Source organism: Gambusia affinis, linkage group LG06 (assembly GCF_019740435.1).
Source record: "Gambusia affinis linkage group LG06, SWU_Gaff_1.0, whole genome shotgun sequence".
Taxonomy (NCBI): Eukaryota; Metazoa; Chordata; class Actinopteri; order Cyprinodontiformes; family Poeciliidae; genus Gambusia; species Gambusia affinis.
The window spans coordinates 10,770,565-10,784,529 of record NC_057873.1 but is presented as its reverse complement, the minus strand read 5'-3'; the positions used below and the strand labels follow the sequence as shown (position 1 = coordinate 10,784,529).

General features: G+C 39.7%; 1 protein-coding gene across 1 annotated transcript; it reads left to right on the top strand.

Moving 5' to 3' along the window:
- The first annotated feature begins 279 nt into the window (after window positions 1-279).
- On the top strand, window positions 280-13,943 carry crk (v-crk avian sarcoma virus CT10 oncogene homolog). Its single transcript, XM_044118775.1, has 3 exons — window positions 280-907; window positions 2,826-3,394; window positions 9,330-13,943. Exons 1-3 carry the CDS (start codon window positions 694-696, stop codon window positions 9,465-9,467), a joined length of 921 nt encoding a protein of 306 aa, XP_043974710.1. The 5' UTR covers window positions 280-693; the 3' UTR covers window positions 9,468-13,943.
- The last annotated feature ends 22 nt before the right edge of the window (window positions 13,944-13,965 follow it).

The following is a 13,965-nucleotide window of genomic DNA, read 5'->3' as shown; positions in this document are numbered from 1 at the left end:
GTGCACGCTTTTGTTTAATTACTTGTTAGAGGAGAAACCTGAAATGTTCCTATTTCGGTGACTTGTGGGCCAATATTGTTAATGTAATGTGCTAAAAAAAATGCATCTTTTTTTTGGTAAAACACGTGACCATGAAGTTGTGACGAAGTCAACCACAACAAAATCTGACATTTTTAAAGTAGAAAATAAATTTCCTGGTATATAAAAATAATGTTTACAGTCAGAGAGTATGAGAAACAACATAGTCGCAAGCATATTTCATTGTTTACATAACTTTGCGTTTTTGTGCTTATGATCACGTACGGAGCTTGACGTCGTGCGTACTCTGCGTCCAAAGTCTACGTCCCTTCCGGTGATTGGGGCCTTTTTTGTTTTCCCATATCCGCCATTTCAGTTTTTGAAGTTAGTTGTCATCAGCGGCTGGTTTGTAGCAGCATTCGTGCCTCTGAAACAAGCTGTATGATTGGTAGACCAGCACGCTGACCACAGACCACACCGGAGGTATTTTTACAGCGCGGTTTTCCTCCTATATCTGCGGATTGGAGCCCACACGGCCAGCTGTGGATGTCGCCTGTTTACTGAACGTGCTCTCGGCGCTAAAGTTTTTTGTATGAGTTGAAGGCTCCGCTTGTGGATAACAGGAGGGAGAGCAGGGAAGGCCACGGGTAAAGCCTCGGCTTTGTGTTGGTGATCATGGCCGGAAGATTTGACGCGTCGGACCGCGAGAGCTGGTACTGGGGCCGCTTGACCAGAGCGGAGACTGTGTGCATGCTGCAGGGGCAGCGGCACGGCGTGTTTCTGGTCCGGGACTCCATCACCAGCCCCGGCGACTACGTGCTGTCGGTGTCGGAGAACTCCAGAGTCTCGCATTATATAATTAACACGAACAGCCGAAAGCCCGAGCCAGGTAAGAGAATAGTGAGGGGGCGTGGAAGGGTTCGGTGCACGGTGGTGCCACCGATGGGACCATTCTTGCATGACTTGCACCATAGTAGAGGCGCAATAGTACCACTCTTTTTTCCAGCATACGGAATATAGATGGCCATGCACAATGAGACGTGATTTAGTCCATCATAATCTGGGCTGTTGCAGCATATCATTGTGTCTAGAGATGGGTGACTTAAAAATTTTTATAGTTTCATTAACAGGGTGAGCAATATTTGCAGCGCAGAAATAAATGTACCCCCAGAAAGTGCAGGTAATGTTCACAAGAATTTAAAATTATCTTAGTTTGACTCTTAAGACTCCTGTCCCAGGCCTGTCACGATAACAAATTTTGCTGAACGATAAATTGTCCCAGAAGTTATTGCGATAAACGATAATATTGTTGTTTTGAGACCATTTTCAAGTACTGTAATAGTAATGGCAAAATGGTGAAAGAACACATTGTCAAAAATTAATAAGCTTTAAATTGTAATGAACATTTACCACTGGAACTGGATGAGATTTTAAATATTCAAAATAAATTAAGCAAAACAAGAGAAACCAAAAAAGTATTTGAACAAAATTGTCTTTTAAAACTGGTTGAGACCAATGAAGACTTTTGTCATCCAGTATCTGGGAGAAGAAGAGAGAGAGAAAACAATAAATCATCCAAATGAAAATTATTGAGTTCACTTTAATTTATCATGCAACTAACTCATTTATCTCTCATTGCAACAGGCCTACCTGTCCCTCAACATTCTCAACAATTGAGGGAAAAACATAAAATAAGGAAACCAAGATGCTTCCTGGTCACTCTGGAAATCACCAACATCATGACTAGTTACAGAAATAGTCCAGTCTCGCATGTTACACTTGTGAACTCATCCTCAATGGGGCCGGCCATTCTTGAGCATTTGGGGTGTTACAGAATGCGTTTAAATTTGTTGGCCTGTCACAATGAACAATAAATCAAATAATTGCATGATAGATTAAAGGTTTTCTTTTTCTACCAAAAACTGGATGACATAATTCTTCAGTCTGGTGTTTTGATCTCAACTAGACCTTTGACTGAAGAACAGTTTTGTTAATAGAGACTTCATAATTAATTTTTTTCTGTTTTTGTTTGTTTATTTTGGATAATTAAAATGTATGTAATAAATATACAACAGAAAAAAAGTTTGGAAGAACAGGGGATTAATGTATACCAAATAAAGTGGATTCAAAGTGTTTGTGGAAAGAACCAAAGTTCTGGACACAAGTTTGGATCCATCTTTTCAAGACATGTGGTCTACATGTTACATTTCCAAACAAACCAGCAGGGCCAGCCTATGATACAAGCAAACCAAAATGCTACAAGAGTGCTGGTCATTTCAAAAATTCCATCTTTGGATTTGTAGTGGCATTCAAATTATAGTCATATTTATAACAAGGCAAACAAGAAAATTCTGTTCAGGACCTAACTTGGCCTGTCATGATAGCAAATTATGCTGGACAATAAATTGTCCCAGAAGTTATTGCGATAAACAATAACCTTGATGTTTGAGGTATTGATTGTGTTATAAAAATGCAAATCCATCTTGTCAGAGACAAACTATAATTTTTGTAAACAACTCTTAATAGTGGAACTGAAAGATATTTTAAGTATTCAAAATAAAACACAACAGCACAATAAAAACCATAAATAAATGCATAACGATGCTTCTGGAAAAGATATCAATCATTAGAATGGAAATTATTGAGATCATTTTAAATTATCTTGCGATTGATTAATTGCGACAGTGTTAGACCTCAGACACTGACTGTGCATCAGAGCAGGTCTCTATTGTTTCAGCCAAAAGAAAACAAAATTAATGTAAATAAAAACTTGTTCTAACTTCCCTCTTCCTCCTGTGTCGGACCAGGTTCGCCTCCCCACAAGTTTCGCATTGGTGACCAGGAGTTTGAGTCTCTTCCCGCTCTGCTCGAGTTCTACAAAATCCACTACTTGGACACCACCACCTTGATAGGTCCCATGAACAAGTCCAAAAATCCCCGCTCCGCCCGAGGTGTGGCCAAACCCCCAGCGCGCCTGGAAGATGAGTACGTCCGGGGGCTTTTCGACTTCCCCGGCAACGACGAGGAGGATCTCCCATTTCGGATGGGGGACATCCTTAGAGTACTGGAGAAGCCTGAGGAGCAGTGGTGGAACGCCCAGAACTCTGAAGGAAAAACGGGGATGATCCCAGTCCCGTACGTGGAGCAGTTCAGACCTGCGTCTCCGAGTGCAATGGCAGGGGCTGGCGTGCCTGTGGTGCCTCCTGCAGGGAACTCAGACAGCCCTGCGGCTCAGTCTGGCGCTCCGTTGACGGGAGACCCCAGCCAGTACGCCCAGCCCACTCCCCTCCCGAATCTCCAGAACGGACCAGTCTATGCCAGGGCCATACAGAAGAGGGTGCCCAACGCCTACGACAAGACTGCCCTGGCCTTGGAGGTAAATATAGAGTCATAGAGCTGTCTTTCACTGATCTCATTGCTCTCTTTCTACCTGCAACTCCGGAGATGGTTATTGTTGAAATGTGATGCCAAGTCTTTAACATTTAACAAGGTTGATATCGCATTTCCAGAATTTAATCAAAGTTCTTGTGATTTTTCTGCATATTTCAGTGCAGTGCCATGAATACCGTTTCTAACTCAACATTTCCACAATTTATCAACTAGAAATTTCAGTGTGGATTATTGGGATTTTATGTAATAGATCAATCTAAATCAGTGCATAAACTGAATTGATTCAACATTTTAAACTGCATCAAACACAAGTTAGAGCTTGATTTACATTAGACTGATGCTTTTGTCCAGTTATATTTGCAGGTCAGTTCGAGCTCAGTCAGATTAGATGGAAAGTGTCTGTAAGTCAATCCACAAATTCTCATTTGAATTTCAATCTGGACTTTGACTACACCATTCCAACACAATAAAATGCTTTGATTCAAACTTTCCATGAATAGCTCTATTTCTGTTTAGGGTTACTAGTCACCTGAAATTAGAATCAGGAACCAGTTTCAAGTCTTTTGCGGCCTCAATCAGGTTTTCTCACAATATTATATGTTGCATTTTTACACTGAACTATGTCAAATAACTAAACACTTGTTCCCCCGTTCACCTGTGGTGGTGTTGAACCAAGAACTACAGAAGGACACTACATGAAAACCTCTGAATAAGACACAAGCACAACTTCCTTCTTTGCTAAATGTAAACAAAATGGAGTGGAGTCCAATTTTAGTAGTTGTAAGATTTCTCGTTTATCTTTGGCAAATGACTCACAACCAGTTCTCCCGTTAACACTAGACTCACGTGCTCTGTAGTCCTCTTCCTGCTTTCGGAGTGGTCCTTTGGCATTCAAGCCTCGTTGGACTTGAATGCCAACAAGGTTTTTTTTTGTGGACCAGAGTTTGCTTGTTGGTTCCCATCAGAGTTTGATTGAACATTCACCTCCCCAAACCAACTAGATTTTCTAGACAAATGAACCAGAGCTCAATTAAAACGGACTAATCAGGACTGTTGTGATTGCAGCCTTAGGCTACATTTATACAAGATTGCTGTAAGGAAACTGCCGAACCTCGAACACATCTTGAGGCTGCTTTAGCTGTCATGCCAGGCCACTTATATGGCGCCATGATCTTAGCATGACGTCCAAACGCACGTTCGCTTTTGATCTTTAGTTTCTACCTCATTAGAAAACAGTCTGTCTCCCATGAACCATGAAGTCCTGCGACACACAGGACATATCAGAAGTTGTGTTAAACCGAACAGATTAAGTAGTGCAACACATCACAGTGCTATCCACCATCGTTTTTATCTGCCTATGCATACGTAGAATAAACCCTGTATTTGTGTAAGCGAGCGAAACAAAAATGTTACAGTTTCAATCAAAATCTGCTCTGTCTAACCGTGGCATCAGTGGCGCTTGTAATCTAACAAACGCTATCAAAATATGCTCCTAATGCCGGGTAAGCTGCACTTTGGGCCTGGGCTGTTCAACTGGAGCGGAAGTGAGAGCGGGGCTCCCACGGAGCAGGTCATCGGGGGAAGGAAATAGTTTGTGTTTGGGAACAGGACCATTTCCTCTGGTTTCTGTGAAGCTTGGAATCCAGCTGAGCCAGGAGTGGGATGAGTAGGCAGGCCAAGCGAAATGCGCTCGTTGTCCCCCGCCCCACGCCCCGCTGCTGGACAGTGCGGCTGCACATCCAGAGCCAGTGTTTGGCCCTTTGTGTCTTGACAAAGCACAAGCAATGTGCTTGTGGCTCATTTTTCTCTTTGCTAGTCATCTACCAGGTTGAAAACAGGACAAATTTGTTTGAAGTTGTTCTGTGGAAAGAAACCTGTATCCTACAGGAGTCTGCCCTGAGTGACTCAGCATGCTGGCACTGAGTGGTTAATAAGTAGCTCACGTTTCTTTGTTTCCAAAAACCAAAATTTAAAGATCTATACCGAGCAATTGAAAGCAGCCTTTGATTATGTACCATATTTCATGGGGTTATAAGCAGAACCAGCCAATGCTTTCAGGCATTTGCTTCACCTGAGAAACACTTAAACTCAAACTGCAGGTCCATAATTCCTTGGCAGTCTGAAAATGTTGCTTTTCAGGTTCATCTGATCTACAAATACTTTATTTCTCTCAAAGAGAAGTTAAATGTTCTAACTCATCATCATGATCCAAACATCTTCAAAGTGTTGTTGTGGATGGTGATGCTCCAGTAGCATCACCATCTACTGGATGGTGATGAGGTTTAAAGAGGTTTAAACCTCTTTAAAGAGGTTTAAAGAGGCCTCTTTAAACCTCTTTAGGTTTAAAGAGGCCTCTGACTGAAGACTGTATAACAGTCTCATGGTGATCATGACATGCTAGCAGCTCAATTTCTGGGCAACAGAAAAGACATTCCACAGTAACGCATCGTGGATGGCACTGTCAGGTGATGTTAAGCTCTGCTAATCCACATAGTTTCCTTTAAATATCTATCTGGGTGAGTGATTAGAAAGCCAGACAACGAGACGTTGGAGAACTTCTTCCTTCTTTTTATGCATCCATCTTTCCTTTTGTACATCATCCATATGTTCTTTTATCCAATTCAACCAATCTGTCCATCCACCTGATTTCTTCCACTCTGTAGTTACTACAGGTTCCATATTTAAGATCTCGTAACTGTAGAAATGTCTGCTTGAAGGATTTTATTTCTGTTTATTCTTTTAACACAGGCTAAAAAGTGACTGATATGGACGATAGCCACATATAGCATTTAGAAATCCTGAGCTAAATGCTGTAAAACTAAGACTTCCCATCTTTTTTTCTGTCAACACACCAACAAATGACATGTACTATAATACACCTTTGTCTTAAATATCAGATGACGGTTAGGAACATATGCTTTGTATACGGTAATTTGGGAAACTCTTTCTTAATTTCTGTTTAATTCAAAAATTAAAAACATCTGAGGCTACTTTCTCTTGTATTACTGTTACATCTCAAAGAAAACCTAACATCAGTCAGAAAAAATGGGTCTGTGCATCTGTAGGTTTTTTTTCCTTGAGTTTTTTTTTTATTACAACTCATCATTGATCAGTTTAGTGGCAAGTGGATCTCTGCTATGAATGTACAAGAATTACATTTTTCTGATTCAAAATTCAGTTTTCTTCTAACATGGCAGCATATTGTTATGCAGTCTACCAGTGTTGTTTATGCCTTCAGTTTTTGAATCTGTAAAGTTGATCGTGGTTTGGTGATAGCAAAGGTTGCAAAGGAAGTCAAACTTCCTGCCATCAGTGAACAAAACGTTGTCTCCAGCCTGGTTTGAAAGTTTGCTGACAGGTTGAACGTTGGAGTCTGGTAGGCGTATTTCTGCCTCTGACAGTTTTATTAAAAACCAAAATTATTGGTAGACTTTAAAATCTTGAACCGTTTGTTCTTGTTCTCCTCTGATCTCCTGACCAGTCAGGCAGAGAGACCACGTTGCAGTAAATTACGGCCGCTAGTTGACACAAAGTCAGAGTGGAGGTACTGGTAGTGGAATATATTAGCATATAATTCCGCACTCCTGAACAAAGAAAGAAACTCGGGACTGCTGTAGTCATCGGAGATTGACAGTAGGAGTAAAACACAACGGACCAGAAGTGGACGGTCGCTCTAACATGAGTAGGATTGCCTGGAAGTGGAGCTTTGCAGCTAAAGAATAATGACTACATTGTTATTAAACCACGTCAGGTAAACAGGCTGGATAGTTACTAACAAATCATAAACACACTGGCAGCATTCATCCACAGTGTTGCATTTAATTTTACATTTCTGTAATTTATTTAAATGCTGCAGTTCCTAATTTATTCATGCATCTAAATAAGCAGCAGATTTAATGTTTTCTTGAGCTGCTTTAAAACATTTGTAAAGATGACTATGAATGCTGAGGTTTTTTCTATTTTTAGTAAAGTGTTAACAAGCATTTGGTCGAGGCCAGTTTCTGGTTTTGTTGTAGGTTTTCTGAATCCAGTGGAATAAAATGTGACTGCTGCTGATCTAATGTCTGTTTATAAAAATAAAAACATTTTTAAATGTTACGATAACAAGTGTTGCTGGAATTGTTCCAGTAGTTATTGGAATAATGTTGTTTGAGACCATCTTTGGTTTATGTATCGATAATGAAATAATAATTTGAGTTCGCTCTCTCAAAGACCAATCAACTTCGATTAAAATTCATTTCCATCACTTAATTACAAACCCTGCAATTAATCCCATCGCTGAACAATTTATTTTACAATTTGTTGATAAAAATTAACATTTATTCATACAAACAATGAAAATCATCTAATCCTTGAATCTTGAATTAAACAGTTGATGTGCATACAAGCATATATCCTTTTTCAATCCTGCTTCACTATTTTTGCAAATCCTAATAAAACATAATAAAATTTTGGTTGCAACATGTAAAGTAAATCAAACGTTAAAGGGTTGGAATTAGTTCTGTGAGGAATTCTAACAGGTGATCTGATCGGAAATCTGTCCTTTCCTGTCAGGAATCATCAAGTATCCGCATCATCACTCTGAGTTATTGGATTGTTCCTTTTCTGCTCTTGTCAATGACGACTTGAACTTTGTACTTGTCTGCTAGCACCTGTTTGCTCAGGTTAATTGCAGCAGGACCAGCCGCTCCTCTCCCTGGGCAGGTCAAACGTCAACATGCAGGTTTTGTACAAGACAGGTGCTTGAAAAACGTCAGTGTCATGTAGGAGTTTTTTCCAGGTTTGAAAAGTGCATGATTTCTGTTTCCATAAAAGTACTTGATATTCAAACTGCTCAGTTTTGTGCAATGACATTTGATTAAAAACCTAAATGTGGAAAGCGTTATTTACAGTTAAACCCAGATATTTCCATACACCTGATAAAAAGACACACTCATTTTTTCTCTCACTGTCTGAAGTTAAATCAGACTAAACTTTTCCTGTTCCAGGTCATTTAGAATTACCAAAAATTATTTCTATATGCTAAATGCCAGAAAATGTATTATTTTCCATGTTTCTAGTAGGTGTGCACAGATTGCAGTTTTCTGGCTGATCGCATATTACCGATCTTTTAAAAAGCTTATCTGCCAATCCGAATTGTTGCTTAATATAGCAAGAAAGTTGTTGATTTGGCAACAGTGTGGGGTCACTATTGTTAGTTGTAAACGTGCAGACATAACTTGGTGTGCTGGTCTGTCAGTCAAATAATTTTTATAGAAGAAAGAAAGAGGGCAGTGGTTGATTCTTGAACATGTGCCAAGCTAGATAAGATTGGTGGATAAGATTGGCTTCATATGTAAAAATTGGCCAATCACCGATTTCCCAAAATGAAGAAAGTCAGAACTGATAAATCGGTGCACCCCTAGTCTTTAAGCATTTAATTTAAGCAGGAAGGTTATTTACCAAAACACAATTTGTTTGGATTGTTTCAATGTAATGAATATTCATTATTCCCAATGGCTTAATGAGTTATTGATCTGTGCAATTGAAGTAAATGGTAACTTATATTTTATACAAAACATTATAGAAATTAAGCGATTTTTTTTTGTTGTTGTTGTTGTTGTTGTTGTTTTTTGTTTTTGTTTTTTTTGTTAGATTTGTTTGGTCTCAACGTACCGGGTGTTTGTGAAAAACATTTTAAAACATAAAACTTTGTTATATTTTAGTTTACCTTATCCCCGCTATAGGATGTAGAATACTATTAATATTAATGATATGTGTATAATGGTGAATTGAAATTCTGTTGTAGTTATTTGTATTGTGTGGTGTTGGAAAAGTGTGAAAACTTACCTTGAAAGTGCTTGAATTTTATCATATAAACTCTGATCTTTGCTCTCTTTGACGTGTTTCTGCTCCTCATGTTCTCTCTTTCTCCCTCCCAGGTGGGTGACATGGTGAAGGTGACCAAAATAAACGTGAACGGCCAGTGGGAGGGCGAATGTAAAGGCAAGCATGGCCACTTTCCTTTCACGCACGTGAAGCTGCTGGACCAGCACAGCGCCGAGGACGAACTGAGCTGAGGGCGGACCGCCGCTCCACCACCTGGACACTAGTACTAGACCCTTCCTCACCTCTTTTTTTCTCACCTACTCCCCCTTCACACATCCTTCTCACTCCCCCCACCCTCCCTTTCCTCCCTGAGATTTTAGCCGCACCAAGTACAGTTTCTGAGAATCACCAAGAACAAAGCAGACCCTCGTCGGACCCCCTCCACCCTCATGTGATCCGTTTCTACTCGTATTAATAATCCCCTCCTCTTCCTCGTCGTCCTTCCTGCTCTCCCAGACTGCAACACGGAAGATGAACCTGCCGCTGCTGCTCCCCGGACTCGGCGACCGCTCCCTGTAACTCGTTCCTGCCGTGAACGGCTTATCGACGCTCGCTCCTAAGGAGACTCCTTGACGTAGCGTTCAACCACTTCCTCTTCCTGTGTGGAAACCAGTAATGGCTGCTGTCATTTCTTTTCTTTTTTTTTTTTTAAATCTTCCACTAAGGGTCACTCAGGCTGCATTCATGCCAGATGGGAAAACAGAACGTTTGCTCTAATAACAACTGGTTTCCATGATTTCAAAGACTTCAAAGATTTTAGTGATTCTACTTAATTTTTGACATCCAAGTCCTCATGAATTGGAATAAGGAGAAATGATTTTAGTTCTCTTGTTGCATCTTCATCATTCATGTGAAGATGCAGCTTCAGGAGACGTCATGTCAGTTCCCCATTCCCGTCTCGATTTTAAACCTATTTTTAAAAAGTCCTTTTAATCTAAATATGCTCACAGTTCTGACATTATCTTTCCATCTTTGTGTGAACTCAGATTTCCTCATGTAGTTCTTTGAAGTAGAGACTCGCCAATCTTGATTTTAAATAACTTCACCTGCTGGCACCAACTTTAGCTGATTCTAGCTTCTCTTTTGGAACCTTAGGAATAAAAACAGGATGTATTTCTGTTCTGGCTGCCATTTTCAGCCATTAGAAATTATATTAGGAGAAGAGATGACGTCATGTCATTCACTGGAAAACGGTTTTACAAGAGAAACTGATTATAGTTGACATCTTGAGTTACCTTTAGTTCAGCGAGCTTGACTAGAACAACTGTCTCATTGTGTATTACACTGAGTTTTCCAAAATTCTAAGTGTAAAAACATAGAAATCAGTTTATACATTTTTCATACCAGTTTATTTTTTATTAATCTGTACAGCACTTTGAGCTGCTTTTAGTTTGAAGAGTGCTTTATAATTAAAATTGATTGATTGTTTGATTGATGGATTGGTTGAAAAGTCTGCAGTGGTAGTATTTCTCTTTTGTCTTTGGCTAAAGACCATGAGCCATTTCTTCTTCTAGTGCTAGAATCACACGTTTGTTTTGGTTGTATTTACCCAGAATGCCCTGTGCACTTCTTGCATTCAAGCGGTCTCCGGTCCACTTCCATTCACATTATGCATTCAAACCTCATCAGACTTCACTTCAACCAAACCAAGACCTATGTTTTTAGCCAGAACAGAGTTTGCTTTTTTTGGCCCGCATCAAAGTCTGACTGCGCATTCACACCTCCGCAAACCAACCAGACTTCTAGGCAAACAAATTAGAGTTTGATTAAAGCGGACTGGTATGAAAAATGACATAGCGTCTATAACAGCTTCCACTCCGAAGATTGGTGATATTTCAGTATGCAAACCATCATCGGCCAGTTCTGTTTGCCTTCTGATTTCTCGATGCTTCTCTACTTTAAATTTGCATTGATTCTGATGAAAACGAACGGAAACCACAAAAGCCAATCGGAGCTACTCAGAGTTTTCATCCCCAACCTGAGGCGTGCTCTGGTTCATTGTTGAAGGACTCCTTCCTTTCCTGACCATGAATGCAGCAATATCCTGTGTGAACCCCTGACTTTGAAGGACTGAAGCAGCAGGGCTCATATTCAGCAGCAAACCGTTTCCAAAAAGACATGAAGGCATAGACCTCTCGGTTAAATGGAGTATCGAACACTCAAGTCCAAACCAGCAGCTACAGTAAGAGCAACTGGATGTAGTCGCAGCAATGGAGAAACCGTGAGACTGTTGACGAGGTGGGGATAAAGGCAACACTACATTCTCTCACCTGAACCTCGCTCCACCGATCACCTCCAACCACGCACCACCAAGTAGTCCTTTGTAGGATACATAGAACATATTGTTATGGAATGATGTAACTGTGGTTCTCATTTCATGCTGAGTATTGTTTATATCTTACTAGTTGTCTTCATAGCTGCTTTGATTTTAACATTGGGAGGGCACTACATCTCTATGGTAGAGGAGCTGACCGACCCTCGCATGTTCTCACTCTGCCTCCGATGGACACAATTGAAGTAAAACAGACTGAATGTAGGAGGCTGCCAGTCACTCTAGTTAGAACCGTCTTATCATGTTAGCATTCTGCATTCAGCCCACTGAATTTATCCTACTAAAGCTGACAGCGGTGTGTCCACGTCTCGTCGTGTGTGTCAAAGGAAGGAGAAAGTGGTGTTATTTGGTACCTGTCCTTCTTGTTTTAAAGCCTTCTGTGAACTTCTTGAGCAAGTTAGTTCTTTTTTATTATTTTATTAGTTTCTTTTTTGGTCTTCTTCATTTAAAAGTCCTGTTTAGTTTCAAGGCACAGGCCCAAGCAGACTGTATCTTTTTATTGCTTTACCTCTTCTTTTTCACCGTTTCTTTGAGGTTTGTAGCTCATGATGTTTTTTGCCCCTTTAGGAAGGCGTTTTGTTGTGACAATCATCAGCGCTACTATTTATCATGATGCAGACTTGTGAACAAAAGCTGAAAACCTTTAAGTGTGATCTGTGGGAACTCATCCTCTCCTCCTCTCTGTTGTGGTGCTGCAGCCACCTGCAGATGGCGCTGCAGCAACATTCGGACAGATGGAATCATGTTCTGCATGTCCTGGTGATGGTGCAGGGGTGGAGGGATTTCTTGGTTCCTCTGGTAAAAATGTGTACAATGCCTTAGAGTGCTTTCTACCCCGAGACCTTTAATTTCAGTGTATTTACTTGGTGGGTAGAGAGATTCAATGGTATCAAGTCTGAATAGGTATTTTTAGTTAGTGATATAAGATGACCATGGACGAAGGTTGGCTTTTGTTATTGCCTCATGTTTTTAATTATCATCCCATGCGTAATGGTTTTGTTGTCAGTCTTCCATCAGAAACCAACTTGTTTTTATTTAATGATCTGGAAATTCACTAAACAGTCTAACAAGGATTATTGTGGATGAAAATCAGACCTATGGCATCACAGATCCTCTACTGTACTTTCTTTTGTGTATTTCCACACCCTTTAAAGAAAATCCAAAATTAGGGCTGAAGCGATGAATTGATTATTGAAATAATCGTCAGATGATTTAGTAAGCGAGTGATTAACTGGAGCAGACAGTCTCAAAAAATGTCATTTTGCTGAAAGAACAGAGAGCAATAATTAAGCCACTACTGAAAAAATATATATATACAATTTGAGTTTAAGATTAAAATTATTTTTTACATTTTCAGAAAAAATTTTCTACCTATAATTTCACATTTTTGAGTCTTAGCTTCACCTGAAAAGAAAAACTCACCTATTAACCACCTTTTGCAATTCAATTAAGCGGTTAATCCAAAAATTAACAGTTTAACATTTTAAGCTAAAAATTGTCTCTTATTTAAAATAGGATTTTAATTGTTTACTTGGATCATCCACAAAGATCTAGCAGTTTCTATGGAAACAGAAGATGCCACTTACTGTATGCCACTGAAGAAGTTTTAAGATTCTTAAGTTGCGTTTCTTTTGAAGGGATTGTTGGGGGTGATTTTGTTAAGAGTAAAACATCATCCCTAACTAAATGAATGCACTCAAGTTAAAGGCTGCTATTTGTTCTTATTATTTCAGAGCGATCCTGTGCTGCTTCAAAAACACTGAGTTTATTTTAAGGCTTTTTACACATCTTTATCAGGGGTGCTAATAAATGTCCACGCCTCTCTAAATGCACCGTTTGCATTATGGTGCTGTCGGTCTTAAGGTGGCCCCAGACATCTCTCTAACCTTATTTTCTGTTCCGCCTTCGTTTATTTTCCTTCGTTTATTTTTTTTCCCCTGCTCTTGTAATATTGTAGTGACTCAGAGGAGAAACCTTTATTTACTGCCAGCTTTTAATACAGTCCATTTATCTGTGTGTGGTTCTGATCAAATCCGCCTTGTTTCTCTCACTCTGCATACAGCAGGTGCTCTGCCACATAACTCATCATCTAAATTGTGTTGCCAATGAAACCACCAAGAAGTATTTTTTTAGTAGCCCTGCATGACGTCATTCATTTCCTTTCAGAAGAAGGAAGGAGGTGGCAGAGTGCCAGTGGAAACTGTGTAATATCGAAATGTGCCATTTTATTATAACACTATATTCTTTCAAGACAATTGAAATTACCTTTTTATTTTCAGTAGCATGTAATGTGTTAATATACTAGTAAATAAACTCAAACCTATGAAAAATTACAGACTTACTAATTTTTTTCCCCC